Consider the following 24,879-nt stretch of genomic DNA (forward strand, 5'->3'; position numbering starts at 1 on the left):
AATTACCTGTGCTCTACAGGAGCTCTGAACAAAGCCTGTCTTGACTCAGGCAAAGGTTTTATTACAGCGGTCGTAAAATGTAGCTTCCTCTTGGCAGAAGCTGGGAGGGGCACTGCCTGTGAGAGCAAGCTGGCTTGGCAGAACTGGATAAACCAGTATTTCCACCATGTGACCTGGGAAACCACACCCCTTTGTAGCCAGAATATTGTTTAGAAAAAGATGAATAACTCATGGTGCGGACATGTGAAAATTTTATAAATGATACCATAATTCTTGTGATTTTTCTGCCCACAGTTTAAGAGGTTTTTAGAACCGGTGGTATGTTCAGGGGGGTGTTAGCGGAAAAGTGGATATTACTCTAAATGTATGCATGTTAAAAATCTGAAACTTCATCAGTTAATGTCCATACTCCCTGCGCACATGTATGTAAAGTTGGGTCAATGTCAGAAATTGAAAAATCAGTTAAAAAGTCAATTATGTGCCATTTCTGAATGCAAGCTCTTAGAAACAGCAGATTTGGACAGAGACATGGCTAAATTCAGCCACACCATGTATATGTAATTTCAAACAACTGTGTAACTGTGAAATATGGATTTTGATCATATATAGATTTGGGTGCACAGATGACAGGGGAGGTTTTTCAAGAGATCATAAATGGCTGACATCACTCTGACACAACTTAGTTCCCCAATCAGGGGAGGAATGAAAGCTGGACCAATGACAAGCGAGAGGGTCAAGTTTAGTTATGACCAACACACACACCCACTTGCAGAACATATAAATGGACCACTGAAACTTAGGTAGAGACCTTCAATTCCATCTGCCGCTGGAAGCTCTGCCGGAAAATCCATACTCTACCTCCATCAAACTTCAAAGAGCCAACACTTAGACTCCAAGATAAACAGAGACTTCAGAACCTTAACCAAAAAGGTCACTGCCAGCAAGAGTATTTGTCAGCAGGCCTAAAAATCTTTTTGCAACTGAACTCTTCAGACAGCCGGCTGACACCGTCTGAATTTTGCCAAGAACTTTTGCAAGAACCCGGTGACAGAAATATCCAAAGAGAAGGCAGGACCCGACCCAGAGAACCGGTGCCTAGCAGAGACCAGGCCATTGTATCCAGAGTGCTGACCCCGATGCTGTGAGCAGTTCCAGAGACCAGACGCTGTGCCCAGAGACCGTCCGAAGTCCAGACCTGTTGACCAGATCGTGACAAAGCCGCCTTCCTGTTTAAAATCTCTTGTGAGTACCGCCAAACTGTACCAAACCAAAGCTCTTAGTTTAAATTCATCTAATTAAATCTATTTAACCTAAGTAGAACTGCCTGATAGCTCCAAATCTGTCACCTGTCATTTCTAGTAAAATCTGTCACTTGTCATTTTGAGCTTTTAAAATTTCAAATCTGAAAAACGACCTTTATTTAATCGCTCATATCTCCGTGACCGTTTGTGCTAGAGACTTGCAGTAACTTTCATTTGAAAGCTTAGAATCTTAGCTTTGAATCGCACCAAGAACCACCTTATAGTTTTACCGCAATCGCGGAAAACGCACGCGCAAATTTTGCCGCGATTTGAAAATTTCTCCACGTGTGAAAACAGCAGTTTGCTTGCCTTCCATTTGCCAGAAATTCGTTTAACCTGCTAATCATTCCTGAATCATTGCAAGAGTGAGCCTGAGCTAATATTAACTAGATACCACTCACCCTGAACCTCTAGAGGGAATCAAAAGCATTTTAGCATATTTTTTAATTCATTGCCAGCACATATCAAAGCAATTTGGGCCTGTGTTTTCAAACTTCTGTAGTCTAAGCTTGCTGGGGTGAACTGAATCACATTTGATTGCATTTCTGAGAACTGGGTGTTTTCCTTCCATTTCCTTGCCTTGCATCAAGGGGGGGAGGGGATTGCCAGAGAAAAGTGATTACATTGTTTGGTTGAAATCATATTGAGTATTTTCTGTACTGCATTCATTGAATATTGCATCCACCTGAGCTTACATAAAGCATTCTGTACCACCTTCTTCTTTTGTTCCTATTCACCTGTGTGCTACCTTATCCATTTCATGTCAACTCATTAGTGATTATAAGAAGTGTGCTAGTGCCAGATTCTCTGTTGTTAATATTTATCATATCAGATTAAGTGTGATATTCAATTATTAATTTATTATAAAGTGTGATCTATATATCTATTGTTTAAATTATCAAATAAACCTTTTAACTTGCAAAACAGAACTACTTCTCGGCTCAGTGGGGTCAGGGGGATTCCAAGAGAGGGGTGTTATATAGGGGTAGTCATCCAGAACGCATGAACTGGACATAAAGATATATCAATAAGGGTTTTCATTCAGTATTATAGACTAGGCGTTGACTTAGCTGTAGTGTTGAATTGAATCCTCTTACAGCTGCCAGGTACGTTTATAGAAAGTGGATGGACAGTCTTTTTAATGTCGCAATTTGGACAATGCATTTCATAACAGAAATAGTTCTGCAAATTGCTACTTTTCAGATACTATGCTGCTACTCCAGTGTTCATATTGTACCCAAAGGAAACACCTTTGTCCAAATTCACTAGTAGATCTAAGACCTTCTCCCCAGTAAGTAATTGGCGGATTCCATAAGTGTAGGATTGCATTTAGCTTTGCACCAGTACTGTGTTTAATTTTTAGTGAGGATTCTTAGGAACAACATTTTTCCTATTAAATAAATCCCAAATAGATCCAGCCATTTCGATTTGCGTAACAATGACGATTAATTTGATAATGTTTCTTTATCTATTTACCCTCCACTTTTAACATGTGTATTGTGCATTTTCATGGAATACTGTGCTTATTCTGAAATAAACTTGTGTCGATTGATCGAATGAATGATGCCCTTGTTGAGGCTCTCTATGGTTCAAATGAATGAACATCAGTGTAGTGACTGAGTCTCTGTGCAGATGTCTCTATTAATCAAATAAGGACTATGGGCCTCATTACGATTTTGGCAGTAGCCATGCTGCTATTGGTGGCATGGCTGCCGCCAAAAAAGGGTCTGGGTCAGGGTTCCCAGAATGGGGAATTACCGGGCCATTCCGAGTTCGGAGGGCCCGTTAATTCCTCCTTCCAGGAACCCGGGCCCGGACCTTCCCCATTCCCATTTCAGCCCCCATAGGGCTGAATGGGAATGTGGAAGGGAGAAAACAACAGGCCGATTATGAGAAGCCCGTTGTTTGCTCCCTCCTCCAGACGTGCAGAGCGGGTCCCGCGAGGGGACCTCGTAATGAGGTGGTATGGGGGTTAGTGGCGCCGGCACCTTTACCGGCGCCGTTAACCCCTTACCGCCTCACTTATAATGAGGCCCTATGTGTCGACCCAGCAGTACTCAGGCAGTCACCTTACAATGAGAGCAAGACAGAGGGAGAACATAACAGACAAGTAGTTGGCAACAAGCACTTTGCCATCACTAAAACGCCATTCAACGTGCTATTTGCGGGAAACGTGAATATAATCACCGAAACAACGCATCTGACAGCTGTGTTGTCTATTCAGCCAACTCAGATGCGATGAAAGGTCTGAACTGGGTCAAAAGTATGTGAATAACCACAAAGTGAATGCACAGACATGGTCGCGGGAGGATAGCTTAGGGGCAGCGTGCTCGTCTTGGAAGCAAGACGACACAGAGCAGCACAGGTTCGATCCCCGTTCCGCGCTTAGAAACCTCTGGTTATATAAATAACCTACCTATCATATCATATCAAAGCGACTGACAAAAACTTCTGAGAGAGAAATGTGAGTTCTTAGCCTATCAGCGACAGGAACGGCACCTTCATGTCAAGCTTCCATAAGATCTACAAGCGACTGCTGAATTAAATTCACGAAGATTCACCCATACGTTGACTATGGCATTAAACAACTCGAAGTTCTGGGCCCAGTTGGCGGATGGATTAATTACAAGTAATTAAGCTAGAATGGTACGGTATTAACGTATGCCTGCATTTGCCGTTGTAAATGTAAAAGATAGCACGCTCTCCTGCGCATTCACCGAATGTCAGGGCTGAATCTACACCAGACATGTTTTGCCAGGGGTTCTTGTCCTACTTTTAGCCCAAGCGCTAACAGTGTTTGATCTGCTCTTTGAATCACAGTTTTGAAACAAAAATAAAAGGCTTTAGAGCAATTCCTTCGCTGCTTTGTGGATAATTGGACTGGTCGCCATAAGGCACAGGGGTAGAGAAGAAATCCCACTTTGCTCATTCCATTTTGACTCGACTCTGCTCAATTTGCCACGAACAAGAATGCCATACATCAATGCCAGAGCCGTTTCAATAGTCTATGAGGCGGATTTTTGCAATCACACATGTGCACATGGGGGTTAGGAGTTGGCAAGAAGGCCCGAGGTCTGCCTGGAAGTATGAATGCACAGGCGTGGGGAGGGAGGGGCTCCTAGCAACATGCCTGCTTTACTGTTCAGAGAAGCGAAGCCTCTACCTTCCTGCTAACAAAAGGGATGCTCACCAGGGAGAGGAAGGCAAGATGGACTCGGACAGTCAGCTGCCGTTACATCTTTTTGCTTTTTGACTGAATAGGACAGCTGGATAATGGCAATGGGGACAACAGGCCTAAATAAACTGGAGGTCTCTGGCAAAGGCAGAGGGAGGTTTTACAGAAAGGGAGACATGACCAAGTGAGAAATCCATATAGCCATGTTCTTATTAAAATGTGAAATTATTCATTTTATTATTGAAGTATTTTTATCCTTCATCTCTTTCAAAATCGCGTTCACATTGTAGGAAGCTCGGACTGTTTCCATGGTAGAAATGTATTGTTTAACAAAAACCATGTTTCTCGATTTTTTATTTTATTAATGCAATGATGTATTCATCTTTTCTTAAGAATACACATGCGGACTCGCAAAAAGCATTTGCCATAATTTTGGCACTCTGCATAATGAATGTTCAATACTCTTGTCGCCGGATGCAAGGAGTATATATGTTAACAATAATTATGCAATAAGCCCTGAGCCGTGCTGGCATTATCCAGTCAGGTAATGCCCGGGGGCCATAGTTATAGGAAATGCCCCCACGGCGAGGGGCTTCTTGCTATTAGTACCCCAGCCCGCAAGACCAGGTTACTAATAGCATTTTTTCTGTTCTGAAACGACACTGCGTTTTCGGAACAGAAAAAAAAAATGTCAAAGAAAATGGCCATCTGGGAAGGGAAAACGGAGTCCGTTTTCTCTTTCCATGCCGGCCATTGGGAGCGGACGCGCTGGGAACAGAAGTGGGGTTGGGAGGGCAAGGAGGGGATTGGTTGCAGGGGAGGGGAAGGAAAAAATAAAACACTCACCTGAATCCCCGGTGGGGGAGAATGGCAGCCTCCAGCCGTGTGGAGGCTCATAGTGGGGTATGGCCCCGTTTCAAGCGTCCTCATCGGCTGAGGGGCTGCCACACCCCCCAACTGGGAACAATGGCAAGGAATCCTGGCCGAGGGATTCCTGGTCGGGAAAAGCCCCAGCGAGGTCCAATCAGAATGTTTGTTGCATTCTGGTTGACCCTCACCGGGTACTAATAATGATTATTGCACACACATATGTAACAGCTTAAGTAATGAGCATTATTTCAAGTCAAGATGCACATTTCATCGCCCTCAGAAGAATGAAAACTAGGAAAAGAATTCTGGGTAAATTCCCATTTTAATTCAAGAATGTGTACTGGATGCCAAGCTCTTGTCTGGGACAGCTTTACTCATCTGACAAGCTCTAAGGAGAATGAAGCACATGTCAGGGAATACCTTGTTCTAGGTTGGCTCGAATGGTAGTTTACTAGTCCAAGGGTAACCACTCCTCTGGAATAGACACGGCTAGGGCATTTTCGAGCAGGACGTGGATAATACCTCGCTATCAATGCATCGAGACCTTGAAGGAATGCACGCAGCTGAGCAGGTAAAATACGCTGTCTTGGTGTGACTGACACATCTCACTTTGACACCGTCCGCATAAAATGTGAACTTATCAAGAGATCTTTTTCTGGTTTTGTATAATTTACATGGCACCCTATGCGTCCAAATAGTTTGGTTTCATCAAAATGATGAAAGGCTATGTCGGCCCTCCACAAATCAGAACCTTCAGAACGCTCAACCGGCAGGTATATTGGTGCTCATGCAGCCAGCTGATCTAGCTTACAAATTTGAACAAAAAAAAGTATTCTAATGAGATGGTAAAGACTTAACTATCCATTGGCAAAATAAATATGTGTACAGCTGTATGCATGCAGGGTGTCTATTTCATTATGTTTTTGCAGAGGAGGCGCCGAGCTCGCTGGGGAAGTCCCAGAGGTTGGTAAAGGGTAGCAAGTCTCTAGCTGACACATACAGTCTGCCTCCATTGTCCCTCCACCACTTTACTATACTAGAGCATTGAGGAAATTCCACTATGCAGCTCTGCTGATTCAGATCAAGAAAGGAAGATTGTTATTACAGTGACAGCACTTAAGACCCTTTGGAAAGTCATGTCAGGAAGTAAATGGGCCTCATTACTGGTCGGGCTGTCCAGAAATAACAGTGGCGGTAAACCTGCCGCCACTGTTCATTCCGGACCGCCCGATCTCGAGTCCTGCAGGCGGGAGGTGGTGCCTGTGTTTCCACTTCCCCATTCCCATTGCGTCCTATGAGACTCAATGGGAATGGGGATTTACAGAATTCCGCCTCCGGAATTCCCGGGACACCAGGGTCGTAATGCCCTGGTAATTCTGGGAGTCACGGAGGTGGAATGGTAATATGAGTCCGGCGGTAACCGAGCCGGAAAAACCGGCTGGTTGCCGCCGGACTCGTAATGATGCCCATGGTGTACATTAGAATGTGCTTAGAAAATAATGATTGTGCTTGCTATTTGTAACAGCAGGCAGTAATGAAGTGTATTCTAATGCCACCACTAAAAAATTATAAGCATTTGACAATTCACACTTCTTGAAAATAAGCAATACTTTCCAATATTTCCGACTAAACCATATTTACAGACCGCTATGGAAAACAATTTACCTAAACTCCCCTAAAGCCCTCAACGCCTCTCTCAAGCCCAAGTGTGTTACTCTAGGGATAAAATGCATTTTTTAGGACCAATAAATTGAGGAAATGCATAATGATCACTTAGATCCCATCTTAACAACGGAAATGGTAAAGCAAAATCCCACTGGCTTTAGAAATAGATGCTGGAGTAGGAAGATCGATTCCCAGTTTGAATTTGTTTGACATGGTACAACGTCCTGTTGCAAAGCCACTGTAGGTCCTGGTACTATAAAGTAAGAGCTTTACACAGGGAAAGCAGCAGTAAAAAAATCTTTGAGCCTCAAACTGTTCCACTTGTGAATGTTCTTAGAAGACCTCTTTTTAGGACAGCAACCTTTTATTCCACCCAAGAGAATTGGTTTTAAACTTTGCAGACTCAGTAAGCTACCATCTTAGATAAAAGCCACCGGCATCAGAGCTGCCATGCGTTGGAGAGCAGATCATATTAAGGATTTTTATTTTTTAATCACAAAGCACAAACAAAGCAATATACATTCCATTCCTCATACACTTACTGTTTAATGACTTGACAGCACAGTGAATTTCTTTCTGAGATGCATCGATGTAGGCGCCATGATAAACACTTCCAAAATGACCTGGAAAATGGACCAGAAATTAGTTGATGAAAGTAATTTCACCCTTTTAATTTAATTGACATGAAAACTGTCTGAACTGCTCTTAAACGCACCTAGCCTTCTCTGGACTGCCTTCGGTATGAGGCACACTTTGCAGGGGCACACTCTGGCCTCTACACTTCTAACAACTCTTAGAGGTTCTCTCAGCCTGTAGACTTTCTCAGACTACACACAATACTTTTCACAGCCTTTGTCGGCTCCTTTCTTAGGTTTTGCACAGTTATATTAAATATATATGGTTTGTATTAAACCTTTATGCTTGACAACATTAAAAACATAAAAAGAAAAAAGCATAAAAGTGGGTTATTTTCTATATGACGCCATACAAATAACATCACAAATCAAATCATATCCTATTATTTTATCAAACATAGTCACAATCCATTTAATCATTCATCTAAACGATCTAAAAGATACAATCCATAACATCACACAATTCATCTAATAATTAATCTAAAAAGAAATCTAATCCGCACACATCAATACTAAAAGTATGATACTTTGGCTTTTGAGTGGTCTCTCATAAAGCCTCTGTTTAAAGTGTACTGCTGCAATAATCAATGACACTGGATTGCCATTTAATAATCTTGATCACAAGGATTCCGAAATAAACAGTTTCAGTGCTGTGCACCAAACCTCTACGTGGACCCCAAACATCCCATTTAAACACAAGATTAAAACGAAAATGTATAAATGTTTCTCTAAATTCATGAACCGGAAAAACAGTTTTGAACTTGCCTTTCTCAGCCACTTGGGTTTCTCTAGTTCATTATACCATTTCTCAAAGGTTCTCAACAGCCTTTTGACCTAGTCAGGATTAGGGGGCATTTCCTCACAAGGCTCCAGTCCAGATTGAGGTGCAATTCCTCAAAGGCTTTTGCCAGACTCTTGGCTTTGCCATGGTCAAAGGGCAGTTACTGAAAGGCTCAAATCAGCCTGTAGTCCTTCTTAAGTTTAAATGTGAAGTTTCACAGAGGCTTTAATCAGCTTTTTGACTTTGCCAGGGTTAGGGTGCAGTTTCTCAAAGGCTTTGCCTTTTGGATCTGATAGGATCAATGTGCAGTTTCTTGAAAACAGATCCAGTATCTCCCAGAACCCTGATCAGCCACATGCCGTTTGTCAGCCAATAGGAACAAGTGTTGGGTTGTGGTTGCTCCCCTCAGCATCTCATTGGACCAGAGGACAACGTATTCTGTCAATCTCAGTGTTCATCTGCTCAGACTACATGCCTCTAACATTGCTGGCTTACCTACAATTCCCCAACGAAATCCATGTGGACTATTGTATTTTGCTTTGCACTCCTGCACCACGATTCCCATTGGTACAGAGTCCTCCCCTCCCCAACTCCCATTTGGTGTGGATCACTACCTATTGCCAGAATGCCTTGGGACTATATTGCAGGCATATGAAGGGGCAATGGAGGTCATAACAGGTCCAGAAGCCATTTCGTTTTTCTTCATTCTTATTCTTGTGCACAATGTTCACTTTTGGTTTTCTCCTGTGCTGCAGCCCAATTCCGGGGAAAGCTATCCGACAGAACAGGGATGCCCTACAAGGCACATATATGTTCACACTGGGGATATGGGTAAGTCACCAGGGTTTTAGCCTCCTGGAAAGTGGTCATTCGGTGCGAGTCATCACACAACATAATATGTTGTCTCCTTCCATATGCTCTTCCCTCCTTCTCCCCTTCTCCAACAGCCAGGTTTTTTTTAGCCAACCCGACAGCAGTGAAAATGCTATGCAAGGAACTAACAAACATGTGTTTGTGTATTTTTAAGTAGATATGTTATTAAATCATGCCTTCTGTTGTCTGAAATTGAATCAATTCAACTTGTCGTGATTTGGTTTAATCTTAAATGTAATTAAAGGTCGGCATCATATAAACAGGACCCATCCATGCACATGACAAGTGTGTAATGGTGGCATTCTGAAATATAATTATGTGATGAGAATACAAATTTAAAAAACAACCTTCTTTCCCCGAGAGCCCAAACGAAGTCAATGGGCCTCATTACGAGGTTGGAGGTAGTCATGGCACCATTAGCGCCATGACTACCTCCAATACCGGTACCGTGTCCGGTCCCGTTCAATTGGGACTTACCGGTCTATTCCGACCTTTGCGGGACCGGTAAATCCCCATTGAAAAAGCCATTCCCCATTCCCATTTCAGCCCCCATAGGGCTCAATGGGAAGGCGCTAATAATGGTACCGCAAATTGCGGTACCGTTATTAGCTCTGAAGTCTCTTAATGGGTCCCTTCCATGTTAAGGAAGGGACCCGCTAAGGGACCTCGTAGTAGGGCGGTAAGGGATTACCGGCACCGGTGCCGGTAATCCCTTACCGCCTACCTCGTAATGAGGCCCAATGTTTGTTAGAGGTGGGCATAAACTACAATCACACCCATGAAAGGAGTTAGAAAGTCAGCAAAGTGGTATATATTAAAAGCAACCCATCCTGCAGCACCTTTTAATTTCAAGTAAACTGGCAGTAGACCTGCGTTTTTATCCACATGAAATATTCTTATTGGATTCATTATTTTATTTAAAGTATTTAGAAAGTGCATACCTGATAACACATGCACAAACAAGCTCTGAAACATCCCTAAGAAGATAAGGGAATGTCTTTAAAAAAACATAAACCCTTCATTGTGATGCTAATTGCCTTTGCCAAACCTGTTTCACTCCTGGGCATGGGACCTTGTTACCCTGCCGCCGGGTCCCCTACCTTTGCCGATGATCTGCTCCCGGTGCATGACCAGTCTCTGCTCGGGAATCAGCACGTCCTTCACCTCCTCGAGGAGCTCCGGGCCCAGGCTTTCCAGGAGGCTGGTCGGCATGCCCATCAGCGGCATGATGGAGCCACCGCTGCTGCCCGTGTAGTCGACGCCTCTGAAAGTCAATGCGCCGGAGCCGCTATTGGGACCGTCTGTTGAGGGGTAACCATTTTCACAATTGTCAATGACCGGTAGATAAACATTCTGCTGCAGAGATTTTACAATAGGTACTTGAAAAAGAATTAGTTTAATGTAATCTAGCCAACCCCCCCTCCCACTCCCACACACACGCAAGGTATTTACAAAATAACATGGCGTAAATCTTCTCAGCTCATGCTGCGGTTGAATGTTAAAAACAGAAGGAAGCTGAAACTGGACTGGACCTGTTCTAGAGCAGAGAGTCTTAAATGCCCATAGTTCACGTAATGATTCTACAAAGAATTTAATTCAGATTCCCAACCATTGTCCACTGCAAAGCGTACTAACAATACAGTCAGGGGTCCCAGGCCGCCCTAGTAGTGGGGTGCCAGACAAAGATGGACTAGACAAATACTTGAAGCAATCTAGATATGGCTGGTCAGTTTGGCAGTGAGATGGCTGGGGAATCCCATAGCCTATTCCAGCATGGCAAGGCAATATTAGGGAGACTCCCAAGACACCCATCTACCTAGGGAAAAGCACTTTGCAAGATCAAAAGACATCAAACCACTAACGGGAGGATATCTCTCTGGCAACGCATGGGTCTTGGAAACAAGACCACGCTGAGCAAACAGATTTGAATCCCGGATCCGCGCTAGAAAAAAAACCGAACATGTTATAAATGACCTTCACTTCCACAATTCAATGAAACTAGCACCTAAATATATACAGGTTGTGTGTGCTGCAAATAAAATAATAAATGAAAGAAAATCATTTAAAAGAATCAATGAGTACAAGCCGAACCCTGATCGCCAAGAGCCACCAGGATCAGCTCACCCAGCATGATAATGTCAGGCTAAACCCAGCGGGTGCTTCAGAAGGTAGAGCAGAGAAAAGAGACCAGTCTCCTCTTAACTAGCAGTCGCAAGGAAGGGGTGCGTTCACTTACAGGATTCTCTGTAGTTGCTGGTCAGAGGGTTCGCAAGCATGTCGTTGAGCGTCCTGGTGCTGACTAGATGGTCTAAGTGCAGGGTATCTGGGCATCAAACAATAAGAACCTTTGAATTAGTAAACAGCCCTTCAGCGAAGCATCCAAACAGGTAGCATTACAGGAAGACGGCGAGTCAGCTCAGGACGTCTAGGAGGAGGAAGTAGCAGCAAGAAAGAAAGACTAGTGACAGAAGGTCAACTGCACACAGGATGAGAGGAGAGACAAGAGGGTTAAGGAGAAGGGCGTGGAGATGAAGGAGTGAAAGGAATGGTGAATGAGATCACAGCAGGTTTGAGACGAGGGAGAAAGAATAAACTCTTAAGAGTGTTTAATTACAAAGAGAGGGATATGGAACTTGGGGACAGTGGGAGCGGAGGGGAAGGGAAGTAGCTGAACGAGATAAACAGAGTGCGACACAGAAATAAGGTGCAACCAGTGAACACCTGCAAAGGGAGCAATGACTTCTACGTGAGGGTTACTTTTGCCCATTAAGTGGAACGAGAGGGCAATCCACTTACCTGCCAAATAGGCTCTCCTATACCTCTGTTGAAATGCCAAATGCTGCATGGAAATGCCCGGCACTGAGCATAGTGAATAGTAGGGGCAAATGGGTGCCACAGTCCAAACGCGCCGGAGAGCTGCAGTTTGCCGACCCCTGTGCTACAGAAAAGGTCTAGTGACTCTCCCTTCAGGGTTTAAAAGACCATAAACTGTATAATGATGAGGCAAGCACATATGCATTACTGTGCCAAGGAATATAATATTGGGCCAGGTGACCTGAAATCTCTGTATCCTAAACAGTGAGAATTCCCAAACAAAGGTACGCCACTGCAGAGAGACTATATAGGAAATGAACGTCTAGTTTAATAGGCAGCTGAGGTGTCAGTGGATTTGAACCCTTTCAACTGAAATGGGACCCTACTACTTGGGACTCAGGCAAATAAAGCTTATTATGTTTTCTTAGGCGGCCATTTAGGGTTGCCACTCCCTGCTCATCAGATAAATTCACAGGAGATACAAAACAGCACCATTTGAAAGTGACTGTGCACGACACAAAGGGATGTATAATCTTTACCGCTACCCTTTTTCTTTTCTCTTGAAACCATCCTAATACACCAAGGCAACGCTCGTTTTTAATTGACATTTGTAGGCAGGGTTTCCCCAGCTAGAGGCAAGAGGGCCTCCAGATAACAGTCTGAACTAGTCCCCCCTTCAGTCAGTCCTGTTTATTGGGCCGTGTGTGCTATTGATATTAAATATTAAAATGTATACTACAACCACTCTAATTAGTTCCAAGTCTCCTTGTGCAAAATGAGCAAGATTTTGTTTTTTCCTACACACGCTTCCACCCACTCCCAATGCAAACTGCTGAACATGTTACTGGTATCGGTCCCCCTTACCATTCTACCAAGAGTATCAGGTGCTGAGGAATAATTACAATACATCTATTCTCAAAATGACTGAGGGAGGCCAGACTGTGTGGAGTGCAGTTTTCATATTTTTTATGATGCCATACTAAAGGCGGAAGGCATTCATTAAATCTGTTTTTCTGAATATGACACCCTCTAATTCCTCACAATTGGTGTGGAATTTGAATAAAGTGCTCTGCTCCAAAGGAGATGCAGTGATGCCAAGAGTGACATATTCTCTAATCTTCCAGCCAGCAACTTTAGTCTCTGGTCTCTGACCTTCTGCGGTATTGAACCCCAACATGGAGTGGCTCGTCCATTTTCATCGATTCTTAAATGCCACTATCGTCTGCTCACATTGTCTCGTCATTCAATGGGCAATCGAGTGAGCCATAACCTTCTTTTAAATAAGGCGCCATAGAGTCTCTGGGTTTACCTGGTTTCCTTCTTTGCCTGTACTTCAGCAGAAGAAACACCAGCAGGCCGGCGATGAGCAACGACATGACACTGCCCAGCACAATGCCGATGAGCGGGTCCAGTATGCTCACAATGATGACGCTGCCCAGGGAAGTGCAGCTTCCGTCCACACACACCTAAAGTCAATGCAGAGAAAAAAGAAGAGCCAGAGAGTTCACAAGTACATCAGTCATTGCTGCTTATCACACCAAAGGCAAAAGCACAACTAACACAGCAGCCGTTTACCCAATCGAGGCATAGGGTCTTTCTCGTCTTTGTCACAGACTTTCTTGTCCCATCACACAAAATACATTGTGTTCTATCTTCACAGCATGCAATGAATAATTTTGTCCATGAGAAGGAGTGGTGCAGACCTCCTTGGCTAATGCATGGAACTCAATGAACAACAGATCCACTGCTCTCCTGGAATTAACTCAATGATGCCTCGAAGCAGGAAAAGGTGATCGAAACTTGACAAATGCAGGCAAAGTTATTCCTCTCTAAAAGACAGCAAATCACCCATCTCTCCCCTTTTCGCACCACTGCACGCCCAGTAAATACTGGAACACCCCAAGGCGCCTACCTCTCTCCCCTTCTCTTCAACCTTTACTTGACCCCCCCCCCGTTCCAGGATTATTCAGTCACACAACCTCACTTGCTATAACTATATGGATAACACACAAATCATCCTCAGAATTCCTAAATCGAACACCTCCCCTGGCTATGACCTAGCAGCATGTCTCTCCGACATTGACCGCTGGATGAGGGCTAACCATCTCCTTCTGAATCCAGATAAAACGGAGATCATGGTATGCATAAAATCTGCTCTATTCCCCCAACTAACTCCCTGGCCACCCTCATTTGGCCTCCCCGTGCGACCACCAACACTGTCAAAATCCTTGGCTGCACAATGAACTCACTAACTATCTCTCATGACATAAACAATACATCCAAAGGCTGTCATTTCCACCTTAGGCTCTTGAAGCGTATCTTCCCTTACCTTACCTAGCCCAACACACTGGCTGCAATTGTGTCCATTGTCATGTCTAGACTGGACTATGTGAACTCCCTCTACCTGGGTGCAATGGCCTATGAGTTAAACTCCAAAAAGAGTACACAACTCGGCTGCCAGACTGCTTCTCACATTAGGACGAAAGGACTACATCTCACGGCTCTCTGCATCCTACACTGGCTCCGAATTGGATGCAGGGCCACCTTCAAATTCCTATGCATTACCCACCGAGCGGTGAACAAAACAGGCCCCACATTCCTACAAGAAAAGATTATGCCTTACAAGCACTGCCCTGCTCCTAGTGGTCCCCACCTCCAATTTGGCGAGGAATTGAGGGTTAGCCTACCCAACCCTGGCACTAACTTTGTGGAACTCACTGCCTCCCTACATTAGACACAGCAAAGCCTACATGGTTTTCCGGAATGTACTCAAAACCTGGCTCTTCACCTAAAAACGCATAAGGGAAAGCAGTGAATCACCTGACCGACCACCACGACAGACACCTGACGTGGTACCACACTGATTACGGACCCTATCATAGACCCTCTGGACTGACGCTATCTAACACCACTACCTGGATCCTTTGCCCAGACTCGAAACCCGAATCGTAGCGGCACCCATGTACTTGATGGAATTTATCCATCACCTCATCCGCAGGAATTCCATATGCTCCGAGGCCTAGAGTTATCCACCACCTCTAATCAGGGACGATTGGGCCAGACTCGTAACCCAAGCACCAATAACACTCATGAGCTTGATCAAGGTTGCACAATGCACTATGCAATCAGTCCAAGAAGGAACATGCCTGCTAATCCTACGCACCTGGAAATCCAACAGCAGAACTAGATACAGACGGGGCTGTCTAACAGTTATTCTGCTAATCACACCCACCAGTGAATGTATATAGCAGAACTACCTAGCGGTAATCTATCCAGCACAACTAGCAACCAAGCACTAATAGCACTTGTGAACTTGATCAGTGACTTGCAAATGCCCTGCAAATAAGCACTATGCTCTCAGTCCAGGAAATGCCTTGCTTGCTAATCCTACACATCTGGAAAACCTGGAAGAGAATTATACAGCAAGGAACGTCATAGCACTTATTCTTTGCTAATCCCAACCATCTGGGAATGTCCTAGTAGAACTACCTACCAGAACTGCAGACCGAGGATGGCGCTAGCACCTATACAGTGACAACATGTCCCTACGAGATCTACCTACTGGTAATCCATCTAGCAGAACCTGCAACCAAGCACTAATAGCACTTATGAACTTGAGAATTGCCCTGCAAATTTGCACCACGCGTTTAGTCCAGGAAATGCTTTGCTTGCTAATCCTGCATATCTGGAAATCCTCTACGGACCTGCGCTGCGGCCCCAACCCACAACGCTTTGGAATCATACCCATGGTAAAAGGCGCTATAAAAATGCCCATTAACATAACATAATAGCAGGAGCAATAATGACTAACAAAGGAACACAAAGAGGAAATGATATTGCCTATTTATATGACACGGTTACAAAACAGCCTCATTATTAGAATTGGGGAACATTTTGAGAAGCGTTCATTTTACCAATCCTGAGTTATGAATGTGTGAAGAGTCTATTATTATTAACCTGTAAAATGGTAGCCACTTTAGCCAGTCAACAAAGCAGCGCAGCTCACATTGATGTTGAAATATGTAAGCTGCACTATCGCTGCTGCCCTTCCCCAACACCCAAAATAATGAACAAATGCTGGTTTTGGTTGCTGGATCCCTATCAGTGACAATTTCAAGGTTGCCATGACTGGTCCCCTCGACTGCCAATTTGGTACCTCTACAACAGCTCCTTCTTTGGGGATTGTCAGTCCCTTCGGGACTCTGCAGGTGATCTCGTTCTTCAGCACAGTGGGAAGGCAGTGCCTCCCGCTCACCGTCATGGTGATGTTCATGCACGAGTCCACATAGTCCAGATGACGGTGCTGCAAAAGACAGAGGTATTGCAAGTCAACCATAGCCAGACACAAATAAAGATCCTGCTTGAATTCAAATTAGGCTACAGTTCCACACACCAAGGCAACACAAGACGGCAAACTCCCCTTCTCTAGTTCCCCAATAATAACTCTACAGCTCATCCAGGTGATACTCCCATAGCAGCTGCAATGGAGATGTCCGTGTAGGCGACAACCTCACATTGCCAGAAAATCCATTACGCAAAACAATGTGACTCTGGTTCCCCAGTTATTACTCTAAAACGGCGCTAAAGGACAGGAATGTGTTGCATCACCAGTTTCACTACTATGACCTCAAACCAGAGAATATAGAACTGGAACAATAGTCATGTATTTTGTGTGGCTATCATGAAAACACGAGGCAGCTATGACTTAAGGATTGACCTTAGAGACCCTGGTTCTACAGTGCACTAGGATATTCCATTGTCCTCGACTAGACAGGAAGCTTGCTAATGGGTGTCTAGTACGCTAGTATCTGCAGTCCAATAACCCTTTTCGAGTAAAGGTCTGAGGTGGAGAAGAACCCCCTTTTGCTAGCTAAAGGTTATTGAGAACCGTAGGCTCGCAAGGCAGTGCATTCCCAGAGTAGGATTCTGGAATGATTCGTGCCACTGCGGCAGTGGATTTCAGTTGTAGGGGGAAGTCATCAGAGGGTTCATAACCCAGCGTCTCATGGGGGTGCTTCTAGGGAATTGGATTATTCTTCCATTTGGAGACCTTGTGGATGGTGTTTGCGGGGACTAAGATCTGTGAAACATATTGGACCCAGTTAAATACGCTTGAGAAATTGCTATTGGCCATACACGGAGGTTGCTCGGAAGCTAACCGGTGAAGTTCTCAATGAGTTGAACATTTTAAGTAGTTCTTTAGTTAGCTTTGTTTTTCTTTATTGATCTGGGCACCCAAGAACATTTTTGCTTTGGAGATTATATTACTGTTGAGCAGCAAGCAGTTCTTTGTATTTTTCAACATTGCTTTCCCTCCAATTCATGTTGGCTCTACTTAACACGCACATTTGTATTTTGAGTTGGAACAGACAAGCATGCTTTTTTTTATGCCAATGGTTCTTTACCTGAAAAAATAAAATGTCTGTGACAAAACATTTAATAAAATACAACAATTAAAGAATAACTTGAATTACCAGTATGGCGATGCAGGACATTTTTTTCTTGCACCTCCATACTACGTGTATGGCCCTGGATTGGAGTATTTACCTCCAGCACGATGCTGGAGGTAAATCCTCCCACTGTCTGCCGATCAATCGGCAAAATCAGTGGTAATTCTGAGAAAAAAGTCTAATGGACTCTGAAAAAAATGGGGATTTACTATGCTACTGCCACTTGTAATCCGGCAGTAATTCCGCCAGACCAAGTGGTGGTAACGATAATTTTGTTGGGCAATATTCCAGAGGATTTACCGCCGGAATACCGCACAATTCGTAATGAGGCCCATAGTGTTTCTCGTTTGGGTGCAGGAGTAGACACAAGAAACAAATAACTTGTAAATGATCTAAAAACACCATCTACATGTCTCCACTATATCACTTTATGGTTACGAGAGAATCTATGTCGGGGCAAAATCCTAAATAATGGATGGAGTGTACAGTACCCCAAAAACTACGATACCCTGAATATTCATCGTAACCATTGGAATGTTTACCAACTGTGCTCATTGGTCAATCTGTGGGGTATACAAGCTAGATTATCTCAGAAATTGATTCAAATAGCCCACAGATAGTTCTGAATGTGATTTTATGACAACTACCAGCAACACGGAGCACATCCGCAGAATATCTGTGACCGTCTCAGGAAGATTTATGTATAAACAATGTCTATATATTTGTATATACCAGGGGTCTGCAACCTTTGGCTCTCCAGCTGTTTCAGACTACAACTCCCATAAATCCTAGTCAGAGTAGTTGATGGTGTGGGATCATGGGAGTCATAGTCCAAAACATCCGGAGAGCTGCATTGGTAGAGCACTGCTACAAACTATTAAGAGCGATGAAGGTAAATATGCGGTATGTAGACCATCTTTGGGCCCCAAAACGGGGTTATTTTCCTTTTAAAACCTTGCAAAAAGCACTCACTACGCTCAAGTCTTTAGCTTGATCTTTAGGGCAAATCAAACCTGATATGGCCCGCCGATCAAATCTGGAAATCCCAATATTAACAATGGAATGTTGATGAGCCACTGTAAAAAAATATAGCAATCACCCCTCAGTCGGTGGTGTACATGGATCTTAACAGCCCACCACCCCGACCCTATGCTGACCAGAGCGATGCAAGGGCCTCGGCAAGGGATGGGGGCCATTACCAGCCATCTATGCACCCCCGACGTGGGGGTGATTGCTATTTGCATCCCGGATTTACCAGGGGTGCAAATAGTTTATTATTTTTTACCAGAGATAGGCTCTACGCATATTACTAGAGTCCAATCTCCCAGAGAAAACAAAACATCAAAAAACAAGATGGCTGCTGCCATAGGAAAATGGACTTTGTCCATTTAAGCGACGAGGGCTGGAGGAGCACCGGGACCGCAGAGCAAAGATCCGGTCTAGCAGGTAAGTGAGAATGAAAGGAGGTGGTGGGGAAACGGAGCGGGATCTCTTTGGGGGTGAGGGGGAGGATGGAATGTGGGGAGTCAACAGGGAGAAGCTCACTGTTGCCTCTCCAAAGTCAAGATGGCACCACCCGGGGAAGGGCCTCGGGTGGCTCGTAAACACGGGCGATACACTGTTTTCACCTTCATTTCCAGCCAACCGAATGACTAAGCGCCCTTACCCAGATGCGAATGGGAAATCAGAAGCCTTTAGCCACTGTTACAAAGCTAGACGTTTCCCTCCCAACATTCCGCGGCAATGCTTAATGTCCCCCTCACCCGGCGTTCCATCTGAACAATGGTCACTCCCGAGCTTTATGGCGCTAGACTGTTTTCCTTTGTTTCTAACCAGTTGTTGTGATTTTGCCATATTTTAATAGCATTACAGCCTTGATGAGCGGAGGGCTGCAATGTGTTACTATCGCTTACCCTCAATATGTGCCCTTTGTGTCGTGGGGTGATAACACATGTGAGAGCTTCCACACCATGGACCGCAATGCAGAAATCAAAGTATTCTGCTGTTTTACGAGCGAGAGAATTACGTAACTGAGTGAGATGACGTAAGGGAGCCAGCCTGGGAGGTAGGAGGAGTGGAGAGCTTTCTGATTAAGGTCCAGAATCGGTGGCAACTTGGTGGCATTTAATAGTAGAAAGTTATACTTCATAGGTAGGCTGCTACTTAAAGATGCATCAGTACAATTCTTGAATGGAACACAGAGACTGGATGATGCAACCAGGGTAAACTGCCAGACTCTCGATGATCTTGCTGTTTGTAATCTCCAGCAGTCTATACATCATTTAGGTGAGTTCAAGGAGCAATATTTACACTGCATTCCTCCCTGGAACGTTCATCCTGACAAAGCCATTTGGTGCATAGTTTCAACCAGACGCAGGCACAAGTCTGGGGCTTCATGGTCACCGTTTTCACAATTGCATGTTTTCTGCAATGGGCAGGCCTGAGACAGGAACAGGGAACACAAGCAAAAAGAACTGGTTGTTGAATGAGGTTTCTGTGAAGTGTCTATATATTTCTTGGATGCTTAAAGGATCTTTTGGGTTAGAGATGTCCCAATGAATGTCCATTAGGCATTGGGGGTGTCTTTCTGTCTGGATACTGCTGTTGGAGATAGGGAAATCTGGGAAGTGGTGACTCATCCGTCTAGCGACCCCTTTCAATGGTCTCGAAGACCAAGAGGACACGATCTTTGAAAGATTAAGTTGTGGGAATAGCCGTGTGTGTGGTGGTTGAAGAAGACTGGCAGAGAAAATGATAGGTTGGCCAGGTGCTCTTCATAGCTCAATGCAGTTGCTAACATACATCAGCTGAAATCCCCCAGAACAATCATTAATTAACCTGGGGAGGTCATAATGCAATGGCGTTCAGGACTCCATAGGTTATGGCTTCTGGGGGCCGTATCAGTACCTTGAGGACGGTGCAGGTATGCATTGAGAGGATGTTTCAGGAGGCAAAATGTGGAATATGTGTCTTTTTTTATTTGTTATTCTTCTAGGTTGTTCACTCGTTTTTTGCATCCGTTGAGGATGCAGATGGCAGAAGCATCCACTTTTGTAGCCTTTTTGGTTTGTGAGTTATCCTTGGCGAGCCAGGTTTCTGTCACAAAGCTAATATGTGTATCTGTGCTCACCATTAGCCTTTTGATCTCTTGACTGGATTAGATCTGACTGGTTAATTTGTTGTTTTAGGTTGTGTTGATGTTGGAAAGTGGTCATAATTTAGTGTATCAGTAAGGACTTGAAGTCATGTAGATATGTCTGTAATACCATAACAAGGATGAACCTTATTTAAGCATTAGATCTGGGGCGGGGGAGGTATTGCATGGGTCTGTTGTTGACCAATCAGTCGTGAAATTAGCAGTAGTAGGTTGGATAACGCATTGTTGCAGAGATATTTGCTGGGTCTTGAGAAATGCCAGGAAAGGGAAATATGCGTGAGAACATTATAAGGATCTATACGTTTTGGTCGGGGCACAATTGGTCGCGGTGGAATTGAACGTGGTCAATTCGGCCGAGAAGCCAATTTTGTTGTGGCCAAAACCGCCCTGTTTTACCAAACATGGGGAGTGGGGTACACTTCCCCCACTCCCCCAATTGACAGTTTCAAAATGACCAAATGGTACTGGACGAATTCGGCCAATTGTACCATTTGGTTAATTCGAAAGGGTCAATTTGGGTAGTACCCATTATAACAAGGCTAGAAAGTGTCCATTAGCAGATTGGCAGAAGACGTCACCTTCCTGTTGAAAATAGGTTTTTAGGCTCCATATATGACACGAGGTGGATCAGACTGTTTACCCCTTAAGGCTTGTATGCATGCATACTGTTGGGGAGGATTGCATACTTTCTGGTAGAAACAGTGAATGTAAATGAAAACCTGGGGGCTTTTGTGTTAAATCGTCCTCTTTTTGCTAGTACCCCTTTGTGTTGGCATTTATGAGTCTTCCCCAAAAGAAAGGGTTATCTGCCCAGTCGTTAACTCTGGTCATAGGAAGGGAAAGTCACTTATGAAAGGATAGCTGGTGGGGTGATTCCCATCAAATTATATCCCTGTCGATAGGCCAGTTAATGTGTAGCCAGATTTCAGCCTCCTGTGACATACGAGAGCCGCGCCTGGCAGAAGCTTCGGCTGCAGGTACAAATCTCTAGCAAGTGGACACAAAGCAAGAGTGCGATGACCAGACTCTTCATCGACCAATAGCGCTGCCCTTCCTCCTCGCTCTTTGTAGGAGCCTTTATAACCTCTCACAGACCTAAACTGCTACTCTCGATACAGACAAGATGGCTGACAAAAACAGTGAGGCTGTGGGGCGGGGTGTAAGCAAAGAAGGACAAGGCAAATTAAACACAAGTTTAGATGCACTGAGAGAAAGATCACGATGATTGAAAGGAACATGCGCTGGAGCAATGATCTAGCTAGCGAAAGAAGGATGGGTGGCGGGAATGAGGGACGACAGATGAGGGAGCAGCAGGGATGGTGAAAGGATTGGTTGACGGGGCAGAGAGGAGCGGCTTGAAGGAGGAAGTGGATGAATATTATGCAATGCAGAGTATACAAAACACGCTGAAAAGCTATGCCAGTAATATTTGAACCAACAATGCCTTACGTGAGCCTCGATCTCGTCCTCGGGCGCTTTCAAGCGATACACATTGCCATCCTGCTCAAACTTGAATATGTCATATTTGCGTATGTAGGAGAAGGGGAAATCTTGAAGGACGGTGTTGTCATCCATACGGACACTCAGGTTCCCATAAACAAACATCCTGGTTGTGAAGGTGTAGAGTGGGTTTTGGCAGACAATACGCTCAGCAGAAAATGGACCTTCACAGATCTAATGGCGGGAAAAGTTCGGAAGAAAGTTAAGTGTATGTCATCAGGTTCAGTTAAATGACATGCTTTGCTGCATTCAACCTTGACCGGTGCTGACTTTCTAAGACATGTATGCATGCATGATGTCATGTTCTTTTGCTTCTGACAATAACAGATTGGGACAAATCTTCGTAACCATGTTCACAACTTTGCAACATCGAAACCCATTATGTTATGAACTAAAAACAAACAATCGTCCTTGCATATTCGAAGAATGATATATCTATCACAGGTCACAACCAGCACAACCGCATCTCCCTGGAACTGTCACCAACTCAGATTCAACATAAAATAGCCTGAAAGCAGAACATTGAACGTTATCGTGTAACCCCGGGTTATTTGGTAGGCTCAGAATGCTGTTGTTTCTATTCACCTGGCTGGCAAGTGGGCTTCAGAGGTGAAGCTTTCAGAATAGTAGTTCCAGGTGTGATGGCCTGCTGCCTGTTCATTGTTTGGGTGGCTTTTCACTGCAGTGGAAGGGCTCTGGCAGTAGGTGCAGCATGGTATCTCCAGGGAGGCTAGAGAGAAGTTTCTCAGAGACTGCACGGCTGACTGTTGTGATGGGACAGGGCAGCAGAGGCAGTCTGCTGATAGAAGGTGCAGTGTAATGCAGCGGTACAGACTGATTTCAGGTGAGTGATGCTGTGAACAGAGGCCCTCACTGAGACGAGTGCCTTTCTGGATGTCTTAAGATTCCTCCCCATTGCTGTTGGGAAAGGGTGACTCCATGCAGGTGATGACAGTAAAATGAATGAGGAAAAAGCCACAGTGACCCAGGAGATGCGCCAGCCTGTGTGCTTAGGCATGGATGAGGCTCCCAGGAAAGGCACTGTATATTGGTATGGACTGATGCCACACAGACTGACAAGTAGGGAAGGTGTTGTAAATAATGTGAACTGACTATGTGAGGAGAAAGAAAGGTAGGAAGGGCGGGTGCTCTGTAACCAATGGCGTTCCCATGTGGTGGATTAGAAGTGCCCATTTGACACCCAGGCACTCCTCAGGTTGTGGTGTAAAGAGGAGAGTTTCCCCCTCATGCAACAAAGGAAGAACAGAACCATGTCTTTATTTAACCTCCAATCTCAAAATGAGAGCGTCATGGACATGCCATGAGGCCCTTCCATCGGTGGCGGGTGCTGCTCACTGCACAGAGCTGCCCTTGCAACACGGTGCACTGGCGGAAGCAGCCCGGCAGTGCTCTGAAGCACACATTTCATTGTTTCCCCTTGCAGAGAGGCTGTTTCTCACTAGTCTCCCCTAAGTTTGTTCTTGCATTCTGTGTTCCTAATTCTTCATGTCTTCTACCAATCCTGCCCTGGACCACTGATCTCCTCCTTCAGGTGCCTTTCAGCTGTAAACCCCCTGGACCTCCTGCTGCAGAGCTGCCTTCCATGGCCTCCTTCCTCCTTCCTTCCATAGGCAGAGTTTGCTCACTACGTTTGGTGCCTTCCTTTTCCCATGGGACGTCTATGGGCTTGTAGTCCAATCCAGATAATTCTGGTCTGGGATTCCTTGCTGGACAGCTCTCAGTGACTAAGAACTCATTCACTTTTTGGAAAATGATTTTACTTACCAAATATAGTTTATCTTTTAAAAACGTAAATGTTGGCTGAAGCCAAATCTTGCATTGGGGGAACTTTTGGACTTCTCTTACCCCTAACCGGGTACGTACCAGTGGACTAGTTCTAATGGATGAAAGGTACTTTGAACTGTTTGGCTAGGGAAGCACTGCATGTGCTGTGGGTGAATGCCTTCCAATTATTGGGTATATAGTTATTCTTGTTGAACCATTTCTCTGTTCACCCACTTTACCTTAAACAGCATTGCCTTGGCTTTGCATTAGTGCAACTAGGCCTGTGTGAATTGCAAAGTGGTGTGCACCCCTCTTTTTATGGTTACCTGTGTAGAGAGAGATGTACATGACTTTGTATATAGGTGTATATGGAGTATGAATGTGCAGTACTCTTGATGATTTAATAAACAGTGCATTTGCAATCTACATCTGTGTGGAGTTATTTCTTGGCTGTTTCTAAATACTTTAACTGCACCTGTACAACAAGCCTCAGTATCTCCCAAGTGAAGCCTTACTGCTCATCCTACGCTACCCAGTGGGAGATTGGCTCAACTCAAGAGTGAAAAGCCCGTGTAGATCCGCTACGTTGGCCTCTAAGAACACCACACCAGTGTTGGTTCTGAAAATCCCTCCCAACATCTAACAACACATCCTACTCCCACATGAAACTTTCTGGCTGAGAAACCATACGTGCCAATGGGGCAACAAATCACCAAAGAGTTGCAGCAAAGAGGAGACTGCAGTAGAAGTCGCTTCGGCAGCATAAAGAAACCCTAGAAACCAAAATAGGAGCAAAAGGTTTAGGGGACGGGTCAAGTTAGCATGGACTTTAGACCCAACAATGGCTGCACCCACAGAAAACCCCTAAGGCAC

The 24,879-nt window shown here is 44.6% G+C and overlaps 1 protein-coding gene across 3 annotated transcripts in view; it reads right to left on the reverse strand.

The window, feature by feature from the left end:
- The window catches only part of MST1R (macrophage stimulating 1 receptor), a 524,743-nt gene that overhangs the window by 50,010 nt on the left and 449,854 nt on the right, over positions 1-24,879 (reverse strand). For all 3 annotated transcript variants that reach the window (XM_069644143.1, XM_069644144.1, XM_069644142.1), the window contains 6 exons: positions 22,171-22,395; positions 16,271-16,417; positions 13,424-13,580; positions 11,537-11,623; positions 10,401-10,601; positions 7,554-7,634 (listed from right to left, as the gene is read on the reverse strand). In XM_069644143.1, coding sequence (XP_069500244.1) covers positions 7,554-7,634; positions 10,401-10,601; positions 11,537-11,623; positions 13,424-13,580; positions 16,271-16,417; positions 22,171-22,395 — 898 coding nt within the window. The remainder of the gene's footprint in view (positions 1-7,553; positions 7,635-10,400; positions 10,602-11,536; positions 11,624-13,423; positions 13,581-16,270; positions 16,418-22,170; positions 22,396-24,879) is intronic.

The sequence above is a fragment of the Ambystoma mexicanum genome, chromosome 2p (assembly GCF_040938575.1).
Source record: "Ambystoma mexicanum isolate Mex_15411 chromosome 2p, UKY_AmexF1_1, whole genome shotgun sequence".
Lineage (NCBI taxonomy): Eukaryota > Metazoa > Chordata > Amphibia > Caudata > Ambystomatidae > Ambystoma > Ambystoma mexicanum.